General features: G+C 43.9%; 1 protein-coding gene across 1 annotated transcript in view; it reads right to left on the bottom strand.

Moving 5' to 3' along the window:
• The window catches only part of stt3b (STT3 oligosaccharyltransferase complex catalytic subunit B), a 123,210-nt gene extending 106,623 nt beyond the window's left edge, over positions 1 to 16,587 (bottom strand). Inside the window, exon 1 of the mRNA XM_038796908.1 lies at positions 16,096 to 16,587. Coding sequence (XP_038652836.1) covers positions 16,096 to 16,262 — 167 coding nt within the window. The 5' untranslated portion in view covers positions 16,263 to 16,587. The remainder of the gene's footprint in view (positions 1 to 16,095) is intronic.
• Positions 16,588 to 20,693: the final 4,106 nt, after the last annotated feature.

The raw sequence follows: 20,693 nt of genomic DNA, 5'->3' as shown, positions 1-20,693 counted from the left end.
TGCTTTTATATTCCTTGCAAGTTTATTCTCATTCCACTTTCCTCTCCGACAATTTCCTATGGAGTTTAAAACTCCTCAAAGAAGTCTCTCATCTTTGAACTCTTTAGTTTTACTCAGTCAGCTGAATTAAATCCCCTAAGGGAGTTCCCCTGGTGAGATCATCAGGAGTATTAATTTTTAAGTGACAGATTGGGAAAATTGTTCGGTTTTTAAAAAAAGAGGATTTTGCTAGTGAGGCGCTGTTAAAATGTTTCTTTCAAAGAAAGAATCTCTCCAAACCATACCAAAGTTTGAAAACCTGGACTCAAGATTTACCAGTGATGTAATTTATAAAGGCTCTGGACGGTGTCCAACTTAACTGGTCAAGTCACGTAATTTACTGTGGCTACAACAGGTTAGAAGATGAGAATCCTGCAACGAGTAACACCTCCAGACACCCAAAAGCCTGTACACAATCACAAGTCAGGAGTGTGATGGAATACTATGGACAAATGCAGCTTCAACAATACTCAAAATTAAATTCTTGAAAAATGAAAATCGCTTATTGTCACAAGTAGGCTTCAAATGAAGTTACTGTGAAAAGTCCCTAGTCGCCACATTCCGGCACGTGTTCGGAGAGGCTGGTACAGGAATTGAACTGTACTACTGGCCTGCCTTGGTCTGCTTTAAAAGCCAGGAATTTAGCCCAATGTTCTAAACAAGCCCTAATGATACCATCAAGATCAAAAAAGCCAGTTTGATTAGCGTCCCATCCACCACCTTAAATATTTACCCCTGCCACCATTTGGTGCAGAGGCAGCAATGTATACCATCCGCGAGTTGCATGCAACTCTCCAAGACTCCTTCAACAGCACCTTTGCATTCTTCACCATACCACCTAGAAGAACAAGAACACTAAAGGCATGAGGCCACCACCATCTGCAGGTTCCTGCCCAAGTCATACACTATATTGACTTGGAATTATTACTGCCATTTCTTCAGTCGCTGATTCAAAAACCAGAAGCTCCCTTCCTAACACTACTGTGGATGTATCTACACCATATGGACTGCAGTGGTTCCAAGAAAGTGGCCCACTACCTGGGCAATTAGGCTGGGAAACAAATACCTGCATTGCCAGCTACTCACTCATCTCAAGAAAGAATAAAACATGCAATCTTGCTTTTATCTTTTTAACTGGATGGCAAACACTGCTTTGAAAAACAATCTGCAATTTTAAAACAATGTTTGATTCAAATAGATCAGAAAAATTAAAATAATTTAATCTTCTTGACACTTGTATGTCAATAAAGGCGAGGACAATGGTTTTCTAAATATGGCAAAGCTCCGAAACACTAAATTGTTTTGCCCTGCAATTGGTGGTTGTGCCTTCAGATGTCTAGTCCCCGACCTCTGGAATATCCTTCACCTTCCTCGTGCTGTTTCAAAATGTTTCTTAAAAGCAGGGACATGTTACTATGTAAATAAACACATGGATGCAAGGCTCAAGGGCTGCCACTGGTTCTCGCATCACAGGAAGAGGACTGACTGCCTGTGGCACTGCTCAGTTTATCTTTCCACCAGAACCTTCCCAACTAAAACTGGGAAGGAAAAACCAGAAGAGAATAGTCATATCCATGGAGTTGGGTTTGCCAAAAAAATAGAACAGATCCTACACCTTCAGCTTCGTGGCAGCCAATTGGCCATAAACATGGGTGCTTATGCTCCAACTCTTGATTCTACTGATGAAACCAAAGAGTTCTAGATTCTGTACTGGCACCCTTTCCAAAACAAAACAAATTGCATTGGCACAACTACACTGTTTGGAAAGGCATCATTTGGGAAGGAGTGGGAAAATCAAAAGCCAACAGTTGCCTCCTCCTCTTGACCTAGTGCACGGAACGTGGGCTCACCATCACAAACATACCCTTTTGATATTCTCTTCTGGTTTTCCCTTCCCAGTTTTAGTTGGGACGGCCTTGGTGGAAAGATAAACTGAGCAGTGCCACAGCCAGTCAGTCCTCTTCCTGGGATGTGAGAACCAGTACCAGTGGCAGAGCCCTTGAGCCTTGCATTCATGTGTTTATTTACATAGTAACATGTCAATGCTTTTAAGAAACATTTTGAAAACGTCCCCATTCACACATAGATCAGGAGGTGCCAATGTCATTATCCGATTTCTGAACAGGAAGTATTTGCACAAGACCTGAAGGAAATAGGATGCAAATGGCTGCTGCACACAACAGAATTATATACCACCATGAGCATATGCCTGACACCCAATCACCAAACAAACCTCAAAGAACAAAAACAGAAAACACTGGACAATCTCAGCAGGTCTGACAGCTCCCTTTTCTCTCCACAGATGCTAATGTTGAGTCTGGATGACTCTTTGTCAAAGCTGATCCTCAAAGAAATCTAAGAAAAGATTTAACATCCACACACCAGAATATAAAATCAAGAGAACAGTTCCAGTTGTTTTCTTCCCACGTTGCTCTCTCAGACTCCAATGAAGCCTGTGTGGAAGGGCTTTGGGCCAAAGATAAAATCTGTGACCCCAAGAGAGATGCAGCTAAATCATTGGATTTTATTTTGCAAGCACCAAGAGTAGTTTAACAAGAATGATAATTATCTTGCAACACAACAAAGACAAATTTACTTCAATCCGAAACTCAAGAGATTGACACACATCAAGAATAAACAGTGGGCAGTGAAAGCCAATTAAATCCAATGCTGTGCAAGCGGGCACAACATACCCTGTTTCTTTCAGGACACCCAAGACTCATTCTGGGCCAAAACCAAATGCTCCCTCCACTGACGATGGCATTTTCTCCAAGACCATGCAACCATCCAAGATCACTGGAAGGAGCACCAACAAAACTATTTCAATCTGGAGTTAATAAAATCGAACAAAACCGTTTAACAATTCCTCAACAGCTTGATATCAAATTTGGGTATACTTCCAAATGCTATCCAACAGATGAAAAACAGTGTGGACTGGGCAACATTCCTGCCAAGACCTGTAACACTGGTGGGCATGAACTTTGTTTAAACGCTAATCATTTTACAAAAATCAAGGAAGATGAGGTACTACACCCAACTTCTGCGATGCCATTGTTGTTCCACTTTTTCATGAAAGTGGTGAAATAATTTGTGGTAATCATAAGTGCACACCACTTCCGTCACTGGGGGGGGGGGGGGGGGGGGGGGGAAAGAGAGAGAGATTCTAACAAAACTCCTCCTTAACCACCTCTTACCAGTCAGCAAACACATACATCCCTTCAGAGATGCAATGCGGCTTCTGACCAGGCCAATCTCAGACATGGTGATCTTTGTCACAATCGAAGAGTGTCATGAACAACACATGGCTTTTATTGATTAAAGGCTTCTAATTCAATCAACAAATGGAAAGTCCTCCAGAGACTTGGATGTCCAGAAAACTTTTGTTACTATCCAGTGACTGCTGCATGACAGCAACTGACCTTCACAATGGATTGGAGATAGAGCCCTTTCAAATCCAAAAGGGCATCAAGCAAGACTGCATAACTGTGTCAACTACTAGAGCATCTACCTCAGCCTGGTCATGTAATAGAACATAGAACGATACAGTGCAGTACAGCCCCTTCGTCCCTCGATGTTGCACCAACATGGAAAAAATACTAAAGGCCATCTAACCTACACTATGCCCTTATCATCCATATGCTTATCCAATAAACTTTTAAATGCCCTCAATGTTGGCGAGTTCACTACTGTTGCAGGTAGGGCATTCCACGGCCTCACCACTCTTTGCGTAAAAAACCCACCTCTGACCTCTGTCCTATATCTATTACCCCTCAATTTAAGGCTATGTCCCCTCGTGCTAGCCACCTCCATCCGCGGGAGAAGGCTCTCGCTGTCCACCCTATCTAACCCTCTGATCATTTTGTATGCCTCTATTAAGTCACCTCTTAACCTTCTTCTCTCTAACGAAAACAACCTCAAGTCCATCAGCCTTTCCTCATAAGATTTTCCCTCCATACCAGGCAACATCCTGGTAAATCTCCTCTGCACCAGTTCCAAAGCTTCCACGTCCTTCCTATAATGAGGCGACCAGAACTGTACGCAATACTCCAAATGCGGCCGTACTAGAGTTTTGTACAACTGCAACATGACCTCATGGCTCCGGAACTCAATCCCTCTACCAATAAAGGCCAACACACCATAGGCCTTCTTCACAACCCTATCAACCTGGGTGGCAACTTTCAGGGATCTATGTACATGGACACCAAGATCCCTCTGCTCATCCACACTACCAAGCATTTTACCATTAGCCAAATATTCCGCATTCCTGTTATTCTTTCCAAAGTGAATCACCTCACACTTCTCCACATTAAACTCCATTTGCCACCTCTCAGCCCAGCTCTGCAGCTTATCTATGTCCCTCTGTAACCTGCAACATCCTTCCGCACTGTCTACAACTCCACCGACTTTAGTGTCGTCTGCAAATTTACTCACCCATCCTTCTGCGCCCTCCTCTAGGTCATTTATAAAAATGACAAACAGCAATGGCCCCAGAACAGATCCTTGTGGTACACCACTCGTAACTGAACTCCATTCTGAACATTTCCCATCAACTACCACCCTCTGTCTTCTTTCAACTAGCCAATTTCTGATCCACATCTCTAAATCACCCTCAATCCCCAGCCTCCGTATTTTCTGCAATAGCCGACCGTGGGGAACCGTATCAAACGCTTTACTAAAGTCCATATACACAACATCAACTGCTCTACCCTCGTCTACCTGTTCAGTCACCTTCTCAAAGAACTCGATAAGGTTTGTGAGGCATGACCTACCCTTCACAAAACCATGCTGACTATCCCTAATCATATTATTCCTATCTAGATGATTATAAATCGTATCTTTTATAATCCTCTCCAAGACTTTACCCACCACATACGTTAGGCTCACCGGCCTATAGTTACCGGGGTTATCTCTACTCCCCTTCTTGAACAAAGGGACCACATTTGCTATCCTCCAGTCCTCTGGCACTATTCCCGTAGCCAGTGATGACCTAAAAATCAAAGCCAAAGGCTTAGCAATCTCTTCCCTGGCTTCCCAGAGAATCCTAGGATAAATCCCATCGGGCCCCGGGAACTTATCTATTTTCACCTTGTCCAGAATTGCCAACACTTCTTCCCTACGCACCTCAATGCCATCTATTCCAATAGCCTGGGTCTCAGCATTCTCCTCCACAATATTATCTTTTTCCTGAGTGAATACTGACGAAAAGTATTCATTTAGTATCTCGCTTATCTCCTCAGCCTCCACACACAACTTCCTACCACTGTCCTTGACTGGCCCTACTCTTACCCTAGTCATTCTTTTATTCCTAACAGACCTATAGAAAGCTTTTGGGTTTTCCTTGATCCTACCTGCCAAAGACTTCTCATGTCCCCTCCTTGCTCGTCTTAGCTCTCTCTTTAGATCCTTCCCCGCTTCCTTGTAACTATCAAGCGCCCCAACTGAAACTTCACGCCTCATCTTCACATAGGTCTCCTTCTTCTTCTTAACAAGAGATTCCACTTCTTTGGTAAACCACGGTTCCCTCGCTCGACCCCTTCCTCCCTGCCTGACTGGTACGTACTTATCAAGAACATGCAATAGCTGTTCCTTGAACAAGCTCCACATATCCAGTGTGCCCAACCCTTGCAGCCTACTTCTCCAACCTACACATCCTAAGTCATGTCTAATGGCATCATAATTGCCCTTCCCCCAGCTATAACTCTTGCCCTGCGGGGTATACTTATCCCTTTCCATCACTAACGTAAAGGTCACCAAATTGTGGTCACTGTTTCCAAAGTGCTCACCTGCCTCCAGCTCTAACACCTGGCCTGGTTCATTACCCAAAACCAAATCCAATGTGGCCTCGCCTCTTGTTGGCCTGTCAACATATTGTGTCAGGAAACCCTCCTGCACACATTGTACAAAGAACGACCCATCTAATGTACTCGATCTATATCTTTTCCAGTCAATATTTGGAAAGTTAAAGTCTCCCATAACAACTAGCCTGTTACTTTCGCTCTTTTCCAGAATCATCTTCGCCATCCTTTCCTCTACATCCCTAGAACTATTAGGTGGCCTATAGAAAACTCCCAACAGGGGACTAATATTGTCTTTAACTCCCCATTTATTTTCTGCCCCACATCCTGACTACTGCAAGGGGGCCGGTACATAAAACTCCCACCAGGGTCTTTTTTCCTTTGCAATTCCTCAACTATTACCCACAGATTCTATGCCTTCTGATTCAATATCGCTTCTTGCTAACGATTTAATTTAATTCCTTAAAAACAATGAAATCCCGCCCCTTCTGCCCATTTGTCCTTTCAATAGGATACATTTCTCCCACAACACTCTTTGAGCCTTGCATTTACCTCCTTAATCTTAATGACCCTATGCCAATTAGCTAGTGCTCAGGTAGTAATCCAGAGATTATTACCTTTTTGGTTCTGCTTCTTCAATTTAGCTCCTAGCTGTTCATACTCCCTCATCTTCCACTCCACATATAAAAGGGTTCTCTCACTTATCAGCAAGAACAAAACCCCCCACTAACCATCCTCTAGGCAAACACCAGCTATTGCTATATCTTGGCAGCTGGTTTTCTGAAAAGGTTACTGAAAGGGAGTCCAAGACAGATTTAACTGTGCCAGCGCATTCTTCCAAAATTGCTCAACTGGATCTTCAGCAACAGAAATCTCCATAAGAGGCAAAAGGCTTTAATCTACAATGCTCTATACGGCAATGGTGCTTGGGTCACTTATGCAAAGGCACCGCTAGGCATTGTCGCATTTCCACCAGCAGAGTACGCAAAATCAAGTGGGAAGATGAACAAAACACCGTATCTTCACTGATGCCAATTCCTCCAACATCACAAGTATGATCAGGTAAAATCTGCTCCACTGAGCTGGACACTCCTTCCGCGAGCCAAATAATCAGCTCCCGAAACAGATCATCGTCTCACAACTCAAGGGCGGCACCTGATCTCAAGGAGGACACAGTCAGTGTTTCAAGGATACTGAAGGCCTCATTGAAAAGAGGACACATGATACTGGTGATTGGGGGAAACTTGCCACAAACTACCGTAGCATCGCCTCATCCAACAAAAATCAGAAACGGACTTCATGTGTTGCTGTAAGAGATGGAAGTGGAAAGAGAATGCAGAACCATGGCTTGAGAACCCCTCTTCCCATTCGCCTGACCCCGCTTCTTCACGGCAACTTTTGTCCTCTTGACCCAAAGAGCTGTGGCTCCATGATTGGCCTGCTGAATCACCCGAGGGTGAAGCCCAGCATGATGTCATCCTCATTTTGTGAGGCTAAATAACACAAATGCAACTTGTTGATGTAGAACAGTACACCAAGTTGTCTTGTTTCAATTTGTTTTCCTCCCCGCATCATTTTCTTCATCCCACCAGGATCTTTGCAACAGATTACTATAATTTTCTTTTCTGGCCTTGCTTGCAACATGTTTAGCAGTTAAAATTCTGTTGCAACTGTATCTAAGCTTTCTTCACAAATTGCCAGGTTCTTCCTCGTGATACACAGCACTAACCTATCGAGAAGTAATGATTCTAATCCTACTTTCACTTATCTGCTAACACAGCTGGAAGAAAATGCCACACCAACATTAGTAAACTGCCAATTAAAGATTTTACCAAGTGCATACATTTATGTACACTTCAACAGTATCAGGAAATATGACCATATTTAAAAATCAATAGCTTATCTTGCCTTTAAAATTTAAATGCAACGAGGAGCACAGTCAAATCATCAATTAAGACTCTTGCTTTCGAATAAAACTCCCATTTTCAGGGTTGAAGAGCAATTTAATATGCACAGAAAGTGATTAAGCTTATTGCAAAGCAGGGATATTTTTAAGGGGGGAATTCAGAGGAAAATGCCATAGAACACCCAATATAGGGGACACCCCAAAAATAATGAATTCTGTGGGATCCCAAGACACTACGCAAATTCAGATGTTATTTTTAAAAAAACAATGCACCATGAGCTGGCAAATTCCCCAACCACGTTACACATTGATAAAATCTTACTAAATCAATGTACAGAAGTACTAGAGTCAGAGTTTCCACAGCATGGAAAGAGGCCCTTCGGTCCATCGAGTCCACATCAGCCATCAAGCACCCATCTACTCTCTGTTCCAAAGAAAACAGCCACAACCCTATCCAGTCTCTCAATAGCTGTAATGCTCCATCCCAAGCAACATCCTGGTGAATCTCCTCTGCACCCCTCGAGTACAATCACTTCCTTTCTATGCTGTGGCAACCAGAAGCGCACACAGTATTCCAGATGGGGCCGAACCAGTGTTTTATACAGCTCCATCATAACTTCCCTGCTTTATATTCTATGCCTCGGCTAATAAAGGCAGGTATCACATATGCCTTCTTAACCACCTCATCTCCCTGTCCAGCTGTCTTCAGGGGTGCCTGGGCATGCACACAAAGGTCCCTCTGATCCTCTCTATTTCCTAGGGTCCTACCATTCATTGTATATTCCCTTGTCTTGTTAGTCCTCCCAAAACAGCACGGGTTTGATTCCCGTACCGGCCTCCCCGATCAGGCGCCGGAATGTGCCGACTAGGGGCTTTTCACAGTAACTTCATTTGAAGCCTACTTGTGACAATAAGCAATTTTCATTTCATTTCAAAATACATTACCTCACTTTTCAGGGTTAAATTCCATTTGCCACTGTTCTGCAACCTCTAACCTGCCAGTCTATACCATCCTGTAAACTGAGGACTCACTATTTACCACACCACCAGTCTGTCTCATTTGCAAAGTTAATGATCATACCTCCTAAATTCATGTCCAGATCATTAATGTACAAATAGCAAAGGGTCCCAGCATCCATACCAATGGAACACCGCCACTGGAGACAGGCTTCTAGTCACAAAAGCAACCTTTGATCATCACCCTCGGCCTCCTGCCACTGAGCCAATTTTGGATCCAATTTGCCAAATTGCTTTGGATCTCATGGGCTCTTACCTTCTTGACCAGTCTCCCATGGTAGACTTTGTCAAAAGCCTCTGAAGTCCATGTAGATTACATCAACTGAACTACTCAGCTGCACACCGAGTCACCACCTCGAAAAATTCAATCAAATTTGTTAGACATGATCTCCTTTTGACAAAATGATGCTGACTCTCCTTGATTAATCCTTGCCTCCCCATGTGCAGATTAATTCTATCCCTCAGAATTTTCCCCACCACTGAAGTTGGACTCACTGGTGGCCTGTAATTTCCTGGTTTATCCCGACCAACCTTGTTGAATAATGGTACCGCATTAGCTATCCTCCAGGCACCTCTCCAGTGGCCGGAAAAGATTTGAAAATTGCCAAAACCAGTGCAATTTCGCCATCCCACAGTAATCTAGGATACATCTCATCTGGACCTGGGCATTTATCCACTTTTAAACCCTGATTTCTATACCTACATTGTCCTTCTCCATAGTGAACACATTTAAAACCTCACCGGCATCTTCTCCGTGTTGGTCCCAACGGGCTCTACTCTTTCCCTGGTCAGCCTCTTGCCTTTAATGTACAAAAAACATTTACTTTATTTCACCCGCCAGTGTTTTTCCATGTGCCCTCTTCGCTCTCCTATTTTTTTTTTGTTAAGTAACCTTTTACATTTTCTATACTCCTCTAGGGCTTCCACTGTGTTTGAGCTCTGTATCTGCCATAAGCTTCCATTATTTCCATATCCAACCCTGGATATGCCTCGACATCTAGGGTTTTCTGGACTTGTTCCCGCAAAAGTGAAGGGTGGGGGCAACATGTTGGCCCTGTACTCTATTGCTTTTTAGAATAAATCCTACCGCTTTGATGTAGATTTTCCTCCAAGGGGAGAAAGTGCCTCCAGCTGATGCTCAAGCTCAGAAACCCGGAGCTCATGTTGGTCAACCCAATGGCACTTCCCACACACGTCATCCAGACTGCAAGGAGGGTCTACAAATTCCCACTTGCTGCAGGTGGTGCATCCCCTACCATAACTTTAGTTAAAAAGACATTTCTGCCCAGTAGAAATGTAATTTTGTTTGAAAAGCTACAACTCTTACCTTAATGTAGCTTTAAAGTGGGAAGTAACTTAACCAGTGCCTACTAGTCAGCTCTCTCCCTTGTGCTGACGTCACTTTTCAAAATTGACGCTGTCAACTCTTCCCACACCACCGAGTTCAGGAGCGCTCTGCTCCACCCGCTGCTTCCTCAAGGATCAGCACCTGTAGCTGTACTCTTATTACCTATATTCCTGTCATTTATATATATATATTGGTTTTATATATTCTGTTCTTCCCTCCCCACCGAATTCTCACCGTCTCCAATTTCCCAACTAAGCCACTCTGTTCCAATGCAACTAATGGTGTGGAAATATTAAACCTAGATAAATATCTGCCATGGCTGCATTGTGATTTTACAGGTGTGCGCGCTAATGCTGACCAGTTTCACATTGATAAACAGAAGACATTTACAGTATTTCATCTGCAAGCATGTAGACTTGTTACAATGATCGATGAATACGATACACAAACACATCTCATAACTTAGATTTGCATTGTTGGTTCATAGCTTATAAACACAAACAAAGAGCATTAGTCAATGACTGATTAGCTAAATGTATAAAACAAACTAAAATGCCAGATCATTAGCAAACAATGCAAATGTATTTGATCACATTACTATACAATGTAGTATTGCATATTTCTGAATAAATAAGTCCATTTTTACAATGACAGTAACATGATCCAAATTAAAACAGTGCTTGAACTCCACAATGGAGGTTTGTATAAGATGTTCCTTATGCAAAAGTCAAACCATTAATTTTCCATGGGTCAGGAGGGAAGGTTCATCCTCAGCACGTGCTGGAATTTGGAACTTGCAGACAATCCAACCTTGGAACAGCACAGGTCTAGATTTTAAAATGGAAAGCAAATGGGACAGTTCTGACCAACAGCAAATTCTACAATGAAACTCGGAGGGTTAAGATCAGCCCTTTATGAATACAGGATAAGCAATATTAAAATTTCACCGGGACATATCAATGAGGCACCTTTGTGAAGAAATAAAGAGCTATACACAAAATGTTACTAGCAGGACAAATACCTTAACTTATATAAAGAGACATCAGATAAATAAAAGTGCAAGAAATAATTTAAAATTCACGTATCTTTTAAAAAGTAGTGAGAATTATCCAATGATTCTATATGGAGTGTGAAATTTGTAATAAATGCTGACAGGATCCCAAGACATAATTCCGGAAAACAATTGCAATGTCATAACCACAAGAAAATCCATGTTTAATAAAACCAACAGAACACACAGAATCTGAATTAATCTAAATTACGATCAGTCTAAATGCCAGACTCTTGACTATTTATCCCATTGACTCAAATCCAGACTGTACTTCTGTAGAGCAAACAAAAAAAGGACATAGAATTAGAGGTGCAACCTACACAAGTTAATTACTCTGGGGTGGGTTGGGGGAAAGATTCCACCTTTGGGGTGCAATTCATGGCAGAGATGGACCATTTGGTAATTTGATAGCATAATCATACTTTTGAAAGTTGATGTAGGAAACAGGATAATAACGGTGACCGCAATATACCCGGTAGCCATATTATACAGATGCTAGTTGCAACAGATACTATGTTGTATTATTAATTCTGATGAAATGTCAAAATAGAAAATAGGAAACAGCTCATGTACCACTGCAGTTGGAGAAAAATGTCATTACATTTGCACTATACAGAGTGAAAAATCCAAGTTGGTAATGTCACTCCATTAAAGGGCCACTGACATTTGAACATTGCAAACAGGACCAGAATAAGCACCATTTGTCCCTTACTTAAGGGCACAATAAGCCTGAACCAACAACTTTATAATTCCACACTATCTCCATATCCCTCAGCTACCAAAAATCCAATTACCCGACTCGAATACAGTCACTGACTCAGCATCCACAGCGAGAATTCCAAAGACCCTCATTAAAAAAAAATTCCTCATCCCAGTAATAAGAGGCAGATCCCTGATTCTGAAACAGTACCCATGTTCTAGATTCCCATCCATTTCCATCCTGTCAAACTCCTTAAGAATTCACGCTAATATTAACCAATGCCTTGTGAAAATCCATTGATTCCCCCATAACTACCCTTCTAGTTACGATTACAAAAATGAACTGATGGTCAAGCACAATTTTCTTTCACATATCCACTGACTGCCCAACTATGATTTTCTATGCAGCCATGGCAGATATTTATCTAGGTTTAATATTTTCCACACTATTAGTTGCATTTGAACAGAGTGGCTTAGTTGGGAAATTGGAGACAGTGGAATTTGAATTTGGTGGGGAGGGAAGAACAGAATATATAAAATCAATATATCTAAATAACTGAGGAATATAGACATTCAGAACCCCATCATTCAATTCTCAGAGGTCCTGTTATCACATGCTTAAAAAAATAGATACTAGCCTTTTCTCTTCTATCAATGTCAAGTTAACTGGCCTACATTCTGCTTTCTTGCCAATAGTGGGGGTTACATTTGCTACCTTCCAATCCACTGGAATTGTTCTGGAATCTAGAAGATCTTTTGAAGATCAAAATCAATGCATCTACTACCACTATTGTAATCTCTTTGAAAGCCTGAACATGCAGGTCATCAAGTTTGGTGATTTTTTTTTTGCTTTTAGTCCCATTAAGTTCTCCAGCATTATTTCTTTATTAATGCTAATTTCTTTTAGGTTCCTCATTCTTGCTGAACCCTTGGTACCCACTATTACCGACATGCTTTTTTGTGCACCTATATAGATTAGACGATAAAATATTTGACCAATCTCTCTGGCATTTACTTGTTCCTACCGGTAATTTCTCCTGTCCCTGCCTCTATGGGTCCAAATTGACTCTGGCTAACCTTTTCCTTTATATGGAAGCTGTTACAATATTTTTAAACTTCCTGTACCATCCTTTGCTGAATTCTAAAATCCTCCCAATCCTCAAGTTTACTGTTCTTCAACAATATTAGAATCCCTTTATTTTAAATTGATTATCTTTAACCTCTCATCAGCCATAGCTGGGTTTCTTTTTCCAAGGGGTTTGAGTCCTTTGGGGGAATGTATATTTGCGGCAAATTATAAATCATTATTTTCCTGACATTTTTCTGTTGTTCATAACAGAAAGATATGAACATAAGATATGAGAAACATGAACAGCAACCCTAATGGCAACTCTCAAGTCACAAAGACAATAACTGTTGGAATTTTATTTCCCCCATAGAATCTCTACAGTGCAGGAGGCTATTCGGACCATTAAGTCTGCACCGACTCTCTGAAGAAACACCCAACCTAGGCTCACTCCCCCACAACCCCACCAAACAGTTGGACACTAAAGGGCAATTTAGCGTGAACAATCCACCTAACTTGCACATCTTTGGACTGTGGGAGGAAACCGGAGCACCCGGAGGAAACCCACGCAGACACAGGGAGAAAGTGCAAACTCCATAGTCAGTCAGTCACCCAAGACCGGAATTAAACCCAGGTCCCTGGTGCTGTGAGGCAACAATGCTAACCACTGTGCCGCCCTAATATATTGTAAACTTCATAGATATATGCTTGAAACATTGCTGATGAATTTATCATAGAAAGTCAAAACTATAAGCCATTCATTCAGAACCCCACATTCAATTCTCAGAGGTCCAAAACTGGGTTAAAAAACAGGATAAAAGTATTTGCAGTGATAGTGATCTGTCCCTCAGGTCATTATGTTTCGCAGACACCTGTGAATGATGTGGTCCCCACCATATGCAATTAATTTAATTACCTCTCATGCATTCATGCTATTTGTGAGATCATCCAATTTGAACACATCTCTAATGCTACAAATTTGCAGATTTAATCAGTCATTGGGCATTGTACAGTATTATCAAACATGGATGTACTGCCTAAACCTTTTCCTCAACCACGAAGCTCCACAGCTACAGAACACTTTTAAAAATAATTTGTTGCCATATGAAAGATATGAACAGCACCTGAAAACACATAATAAGCCATCTTTTCTCAACCATTAAACTTATCAGCATGTAACTTGCGCACAAATTTACTGTCAAATAGGAGAAACATGAACAGCAACCCCAATGACAACTCTCAAGTCAGAAAGACAATAACTGCCAACTCATCATCAATATCTCTACAAGTTATACGTATACCAACTGCACAATCGATCTCGACGTGTTTTCTCAACTTATAAATCAACCAACTTTGCCCTCTGCTGAACAAAGATCACTTGAGAATCCGAACAATCAAATGGACTGTACATGCTGCATTTTTCAGAAGCAGTTTTCTTTCTACATTTTTATACCTGAATCAATCTGCCAACAATTTTCATGTGAGCAACAAGCAGTGATAAGGATAATGATCTCTGTTCTTTTAAGTTTACAGTTAAGAAATCATGGCCATTTTTCAAAAAAGAAAAGTTGTGCAAAAGCAACAGTTAAACTGTCACATTCCCTGTAACGATTTACTCTCCGAGTCCAATGTACAGTCACTGTTGCACAAAGATCTGCCTGATCATAGCTGAAATTTGGATCCCAAGCTTATGTTCTAATATTTAATTATCATTCTTACTCCCATTTCTTTCCATATGCCCATGTTGCTCCTTTACCTCCTGGATACTTTAATTCCCCAGTCTATCTATCTGTGTCTCTGCCACCCTCATCAGAGCACAGCCCAATCTCCTGCTTCACTCAACTTGTTGCCCTCCCAGTCACCGGTTCCCATCATCTTATCCCTGACCTTGTATCCCCCGAAATCCCAGCATGGCAGCTGGCGAAATTTAAATTCAATTAATAAATCTGCAATATAAAATTTGTCTCACTATGTTGACAATGACAACAAATATTGATTGCTGTAGAAACCCATCTGGTTCACCAACACCCTTTAGGGAAGGAAACCAGCCATTTTTACCTGGTCTGGACAACTCATGCCCCCAGACCCAGAACAATGTTGCAATTGTCTAGGAAGCCACTGGGCACTTAAGAGAAACCTCACCAGAAACACACATCCCAAGACAGAAGAGGAAAAAAATTCACTTTCGCAACAGCCATTGCCATGTCCTCTTTCATGTCACATAAGAACTAGGACCAGGAGTAGGCCATCTGGCCCCTCGAGCCTGCTCCTCCATTCAATGAGATCATGGCTGATCTTTTGTGGACTCAGCTCCACTTTCCGGCCCGAACATCATAACCCTTAATCCCTTTATTCTCCTCCTCCCCCCCCCCCCCCCCCGCCTCCCCTGCCCTTCCAGTTCCCATGTCACCCCCTCATGCACCTTGCTCTTTCCCCCCCACCCCATGTCACCTCCTTTCTGAACCCCTCCTCACTTCCTTGCTCCCCCTCTTCCTGCCCCGTTCGCTCTTCCTTGCCCCTCATCACATGGTCTCTCCCTTGCCCTGTGCTATCTCTCCCTTGTCCCCTTCTCTTCTTCCTTGCCTCTCCTGTTTCCTCTCTTCCATGCCCCTTTCTGCCCTGCACTCTCTTCCTTGCTCCCCCTTTCTGCCCCCACTCTCTCTTCCTTTCCACCCTTTCTGGCCGTTCTATTTTCCTCACCCCCTTCTGCCCCTGCACTATTTTTCATGTTCCTGCTATTTTCCGTGCCCCATTTCTGCCTCCACACAATATTTTCCTTGCCCCTTTCTGCCTCCTTGCCCCATTTCTGCCTCCACTCAATATTTTCCTTGCCCCTTTCTGCCTCCATGCCCCATTTCTGCCTCCACTCAATAAATTCCTTGTCCCTTTCTACCTCCTTGCCCCATTTCTGACTCCACTCAATATTTTCCTTGCCCCTTTCTACCCTTGGTCTATTTTCCTTGCCCCTTTCTGCCCTTGGTCTATTTTCCTTGCCCCTTTCTGCCCTTGGTCTATTTTCCTTGTCCCCTGCTCTATTTTCCTTGCCCCCTGTTCTCACTTCCTTGCCACCCCTTCTGCCCCCTAAAATTCCTCTGCCAGTACTCCCGCCGCCATGTCCCCCACCTCCCCCGGCCGGGCGGTAAATTGGGGTGCGGCGGCGCATGTGCTACTTACCAGGGGTCAAACTCATGGATTATGCTCTCGAAACGAATGACGGCGAAGAGCCTGGAGCTGAATCCAGCCAGCCAGGCCAGGAAGAGGACAGTGAAGGACAGGAGTGACTGCCAGCCCGCCGGGTGAGAGACCAGGTTCCTCACCTCCAGCGCAGAACGCTCCGCCATTTTACATCAATTAACGGAAGGGGGGGGGGGATTTAAAAAAAAACAAACCGCAACGGCCTGTACTGATAACCGGTGAGTGGGAGGGGGTGGTGGTGGGGGAAGGGGACCAGGGAGGAGAGAAGCCTCCGGGACTTAGCCCCGCACTAACATCACTCACACAGGAGCGGCGGTCGGTCCGGGGCCGCGTGTGCCTCGCCAATCACCTTCCCCCCTCTCCCCCACCTGACGGGGTGGGAACCGAGCGGCTGCAACCACTGTGGCGGAACTAGCAGCAACGTGAGGGAGAGGGGAAGTAAAAAAACGGTGACACCCGCCGCTGATGGAAGTGGCCGCCGGGGAGGAGGAAGGGAAAGAAGGGAGGGGGGAGAGGCGGAACCGACGCGGATTCCTCCCCTCCCCCACGGGCGACGGTTGGTTCGGCCTCCACGCGCCCACCAATGGGAGCGGGTTTTACTTTGCAGTCGGTTGTCGGGGAGGACGCGCAGCCGCGTCGGCGGGGCTTCTCATCCAATCAGCGGAGGCGTCTTGGGAGCAGCGGCGGGGACGGCGTGGAGGCCGGTGATTGGAGCTGGGCTGAGGGGAGGGAAAAAGTTCCAGGAGAAAAGTGAAAACCAAGCAGCCGACCGGGGTGGCTGAGGTAACAGCGCATAGGCATCTCAGACAGACAGAGAGAGAACCAGCAAGAGCAAGGGTAATAGCGCATGGGCCACCTGGCATGTCAGAGGGAGGGAAAGGAGTCAGCTAATGGGATGGTGCATGTCCCTCCTCCTCCTCCTCCTCCTCCTCCTCCTCCTCCACCACCACTTACCAAGGTTTTCAACATGCCAACACCCCTCCCCAGGACCTTTGCTGCTTAATCACCTACACTAGATAGACGCCTGCTTTACACCACAGAAGCTCATTCCACCCCCCCCCCCCCCCCCAATACACCACAGAATCTCATTCCACCCCCACCCCCAATACACCACAGAATCTCATTCCACCCCCACCCCCAATACACCACAGAAGCTCATTCCACCCCCCCCCCCCCCCCCCCCCCCAATACACCACAGAAGCTCATTCCACCCCACGGCACACACACAATTTAATCATAAGCTTCTTTGCCCCACATTTGGAGAGGATTCGTCAGCTTGTCTTGTCATGTAACCTAGTTTAATGTAGGACACCTTACTCTTGAGGGTAAAAAGATATTTAAGTGTGTCTCCTTCCTTTCAAATGACTCACTCATTTCCAACACTTCCTTATCAGCAACTCTGCAATCGTTTTTTGACATTCTCTAATTCGTGTGCACCTGCCTGCCCCCAATTTTATGCTTGTGCTTCTCTATCACACACTTTCCTTGCTTATATCTCTCTAGGGGCTGGTTTAGCACACTGGGCTAAATCGCTGGCTTTTAAAGCAGACCAAGGCAGGCCAGCAGCATGGTTCAATCCCTGTACCAGCCTCCCTGAACAGGTGCCGGAATGTGCCGACTAGGGGCTTTTCACAGTAACTTCATTGAAGCCTACTTGTGACAATAAGCAATTTTCTTTTCATTTCATTTCTGGTGTTTTTTTTTCTCAAGCCCCATTGCAGATTTAAGCACACTCTGGTCGGGCGGCATGGTGGCGCAGTGATTAGCACCGCTGCCTCATGGCGCTGAGGACTCAGGTTTGATTCTGGCCCCGGGTCACTGTCCGTGTGGAGTTTACACATTCTCCCTGTGTCCAATAGTTAATTCCAGTTTTTATGATCCTAGTTGTGATTGTTAACACCTAAAGAAAAAAATATGAATGCCTTGTTATTGACGGACACAACTAGACCACAAGACTTCACATTTGTATACAGAAACAAACTGGTATATAAAAAAAATTAAGAAATGCAAGCACTATTAACTTACTACCATAGTTTAGAATTACTTATGTGCTGAGCTCAGTTCCACTAAAAGAGTTCCTTTGTACATTACAAGAACCTTTAAAGTTCATGACTTCAGGGACCAAGCCAAAGTTATGCCATAGTCCTCTGGAATTCACTTTAATTGTCAGTATTCCAACTATTCTCCCAAGGTAAGGTTCAATGGGGATCTTTCCATTAGACTTTGGCTAAGTGACCCTCCAACTTCTATTTTTGACCCTGGGTGGGATTTTCCACCTGACAGGATCTTCCAGTCCTCCGGACAACATTCTCTACCCCCCCCCCCCCCCCCCCCCCCCCCCCCCCCCGGTTTCCTGGCCACTGGAGGGTGCAACCAGTGGGTAACTTTGTTGGCGGCTCAAGGACCGGAATATTCACCACTGGCCAATAGCAGGCTGCCTCTGCCACCACGCTGCTGGGAGACCGGAAAAGCCTCCCTCTTATGACTATGAATTCCTTGTTCTGGTTGCTAACACATACCTAGCTGCCTTCTTGCAGTTAGTATTTTGTCTACTTATGTGCAGGCCTAACTAACACGTCTTCTTTGGCGTTCCCAAGACTTGATCAGAGAGTTGCTCTCTGCTGGTGATGCCAGAATAGCATTTCATCCTGAGGAACACCTTCAAAGGTAAATGGGCACATTCCCTTGCACCTGATAATAGGAACTAGGAGCAGAAGTATGCAATTCAGCCGATTGTGCCTGCTCCGCCATTCAATAAGATCATGGCTGATCTTTTCCTGGTCTCAAATCCACCTCCCCACCTGTTCCCCATATCCCTTTAACTCATTTTTTAATCAGAAATATATCTATCTCCTTCTAGAAATCATTTAATGACTCCGGTTCCACCGCACTATGGGGCAGCGAGTTCCATAAATTCACTACCCTCTGCGAGAAATAGTCCCTCCTCATCTCAGTTCTAAATCTATCGTCTTTCAATTATCGCCTTTCAATCTATATCCGTGACCTCTCATTCTAGATTGCCCCACAAGGAGGCGTATTTGGTCTATGTTTACTTTATCAAACCCTTTTAGTATTTTATATACCTCGATCAGATCCTCTCTCATCCTTCTAAACTCCAGCGAGTACAAGGCCAAACTGTTTAATCTCTTACGTTAACCCTTTAATTCCGGGAAACAATCTGGTGAACCTCCTCTGAACTGCCTCCAATTCCACCACATCCTTCCTCAAATAAGGAGACTGAAATTGGACACAATACTCGAAATGTGGTCTCAGCAACACCCTATAAATTTGCAACAATACCTTTCTGCTTTTATACTCCAGTCCTCTTGGAATAAAAGCTAACATTCTATTTGCCGTTTTAATTACATGTTGGACCTGCATACCAATTTTCTGCGATTCATGAACAAAAACACCCAGATCCCTCTGCCCAGACGCCTTTCGAATCTGCTTTCCATTTCGATAATAACTTGCCATTCTATTTTTTGACCAAAATGGATAACCTCACACTTTTCTACATTAAACTCCATCTGCCAAATTAAGTGTTTGATTTGTTCATCAGCATCAGGAAAGTAAATGTCATAGTCCAGGGCAGGCATTGTCAAACTCGGGGGCGCGACCCGCGGGTGGGTCACAGGCGGGTCGGGAGGGTCATGGAGCCGTCCGTCACGGCGGTCTCGATCGTGCAAATCCACGTGCAACAGCCGCAGCAGCCGGCTTTTAAATGATTTCTAGAAGGAGATAGATATATTTCTGATTTTAAAATGAGTTAAAGGGATATGGGGAACAGGTGGGGAGGTGGATTTGAGACCAGGAAGAGATCAGCCATGATCTTATTGAATGGCGGAGCAGGCACAATCGGCTGAATTGCCTACTTCTGCTCCTAATTCCTATTATCAGGTGCAAGGGAATGTGCCCATTTACCTCTGAAGGTGTTCCTCAGGACGAAATGCTATTCTGGTATCATCAGCCGGATTAGGCTGCCTTCAAAATGGCCAGGAACAGATTTTTAAAAATTCAGCTGCATTGCGCATGCGTGCCCGATCATCGGTGCGCATGCGCAAAGTTCGGAGGGACAAAGGGACCATTGAGGCCAGAGGGACCCAAAACCATTTCCTCCATTTTTGTCAGCAACAAACAAGGCTTCACATATTTAGGCTGCACAATCATCAGCAGTCTGTCACTTGATATTGAAATCAGGTACCATGGCACATTGCAAAAGCTGCAGCTGTAATGTACAAGCTCTCTACCAAAATCACCAAGACAGATTATCTGATAATTTCCTTGGTGATAGTCTGACAAATGACAGACTTACCTTAAAGTCAAGAATGGCGATCAGTTGCTCCAAACCCCGTCAGACCTTTGGAGTGTCCGTTCATGCGCAGACCACATTACTAATTTGTGTAATCGGCAAAACATCTTTTTGGAGCAGTCAAATTAACTCCCTTTGTTCACATACTAGTTGAGAAATCTGCCAGTTGAGTTCTCTATCATGGCTACTGCATGTCTACTACCTTCACTTGTAAATACCCGTGTTGGGATTCTTACAGTTTCACACTCGATAAGATTGGCAACCTTGT

This window comes from Scyliorhinus canicula, chromosome 5 (assembly GCF_902713615.1).
Source record: "Scyliorhinus canicula chromosome 5, sScyCan1.1, whole genome shotgun sequence".
Taxonomy (NCBI): domain Eukaryota; kingdom Metazoa; phylum Chordata; class Chondrichthyes; order Carcharhiniformes; family Scyliorhinidae; genus Scyliorhinus; species Scyliorhinus canicula.
Note: the sequence above shows the minus strand (reverse complement) of the source record. Positions and strands in the feature narration are given on the sequence as shown.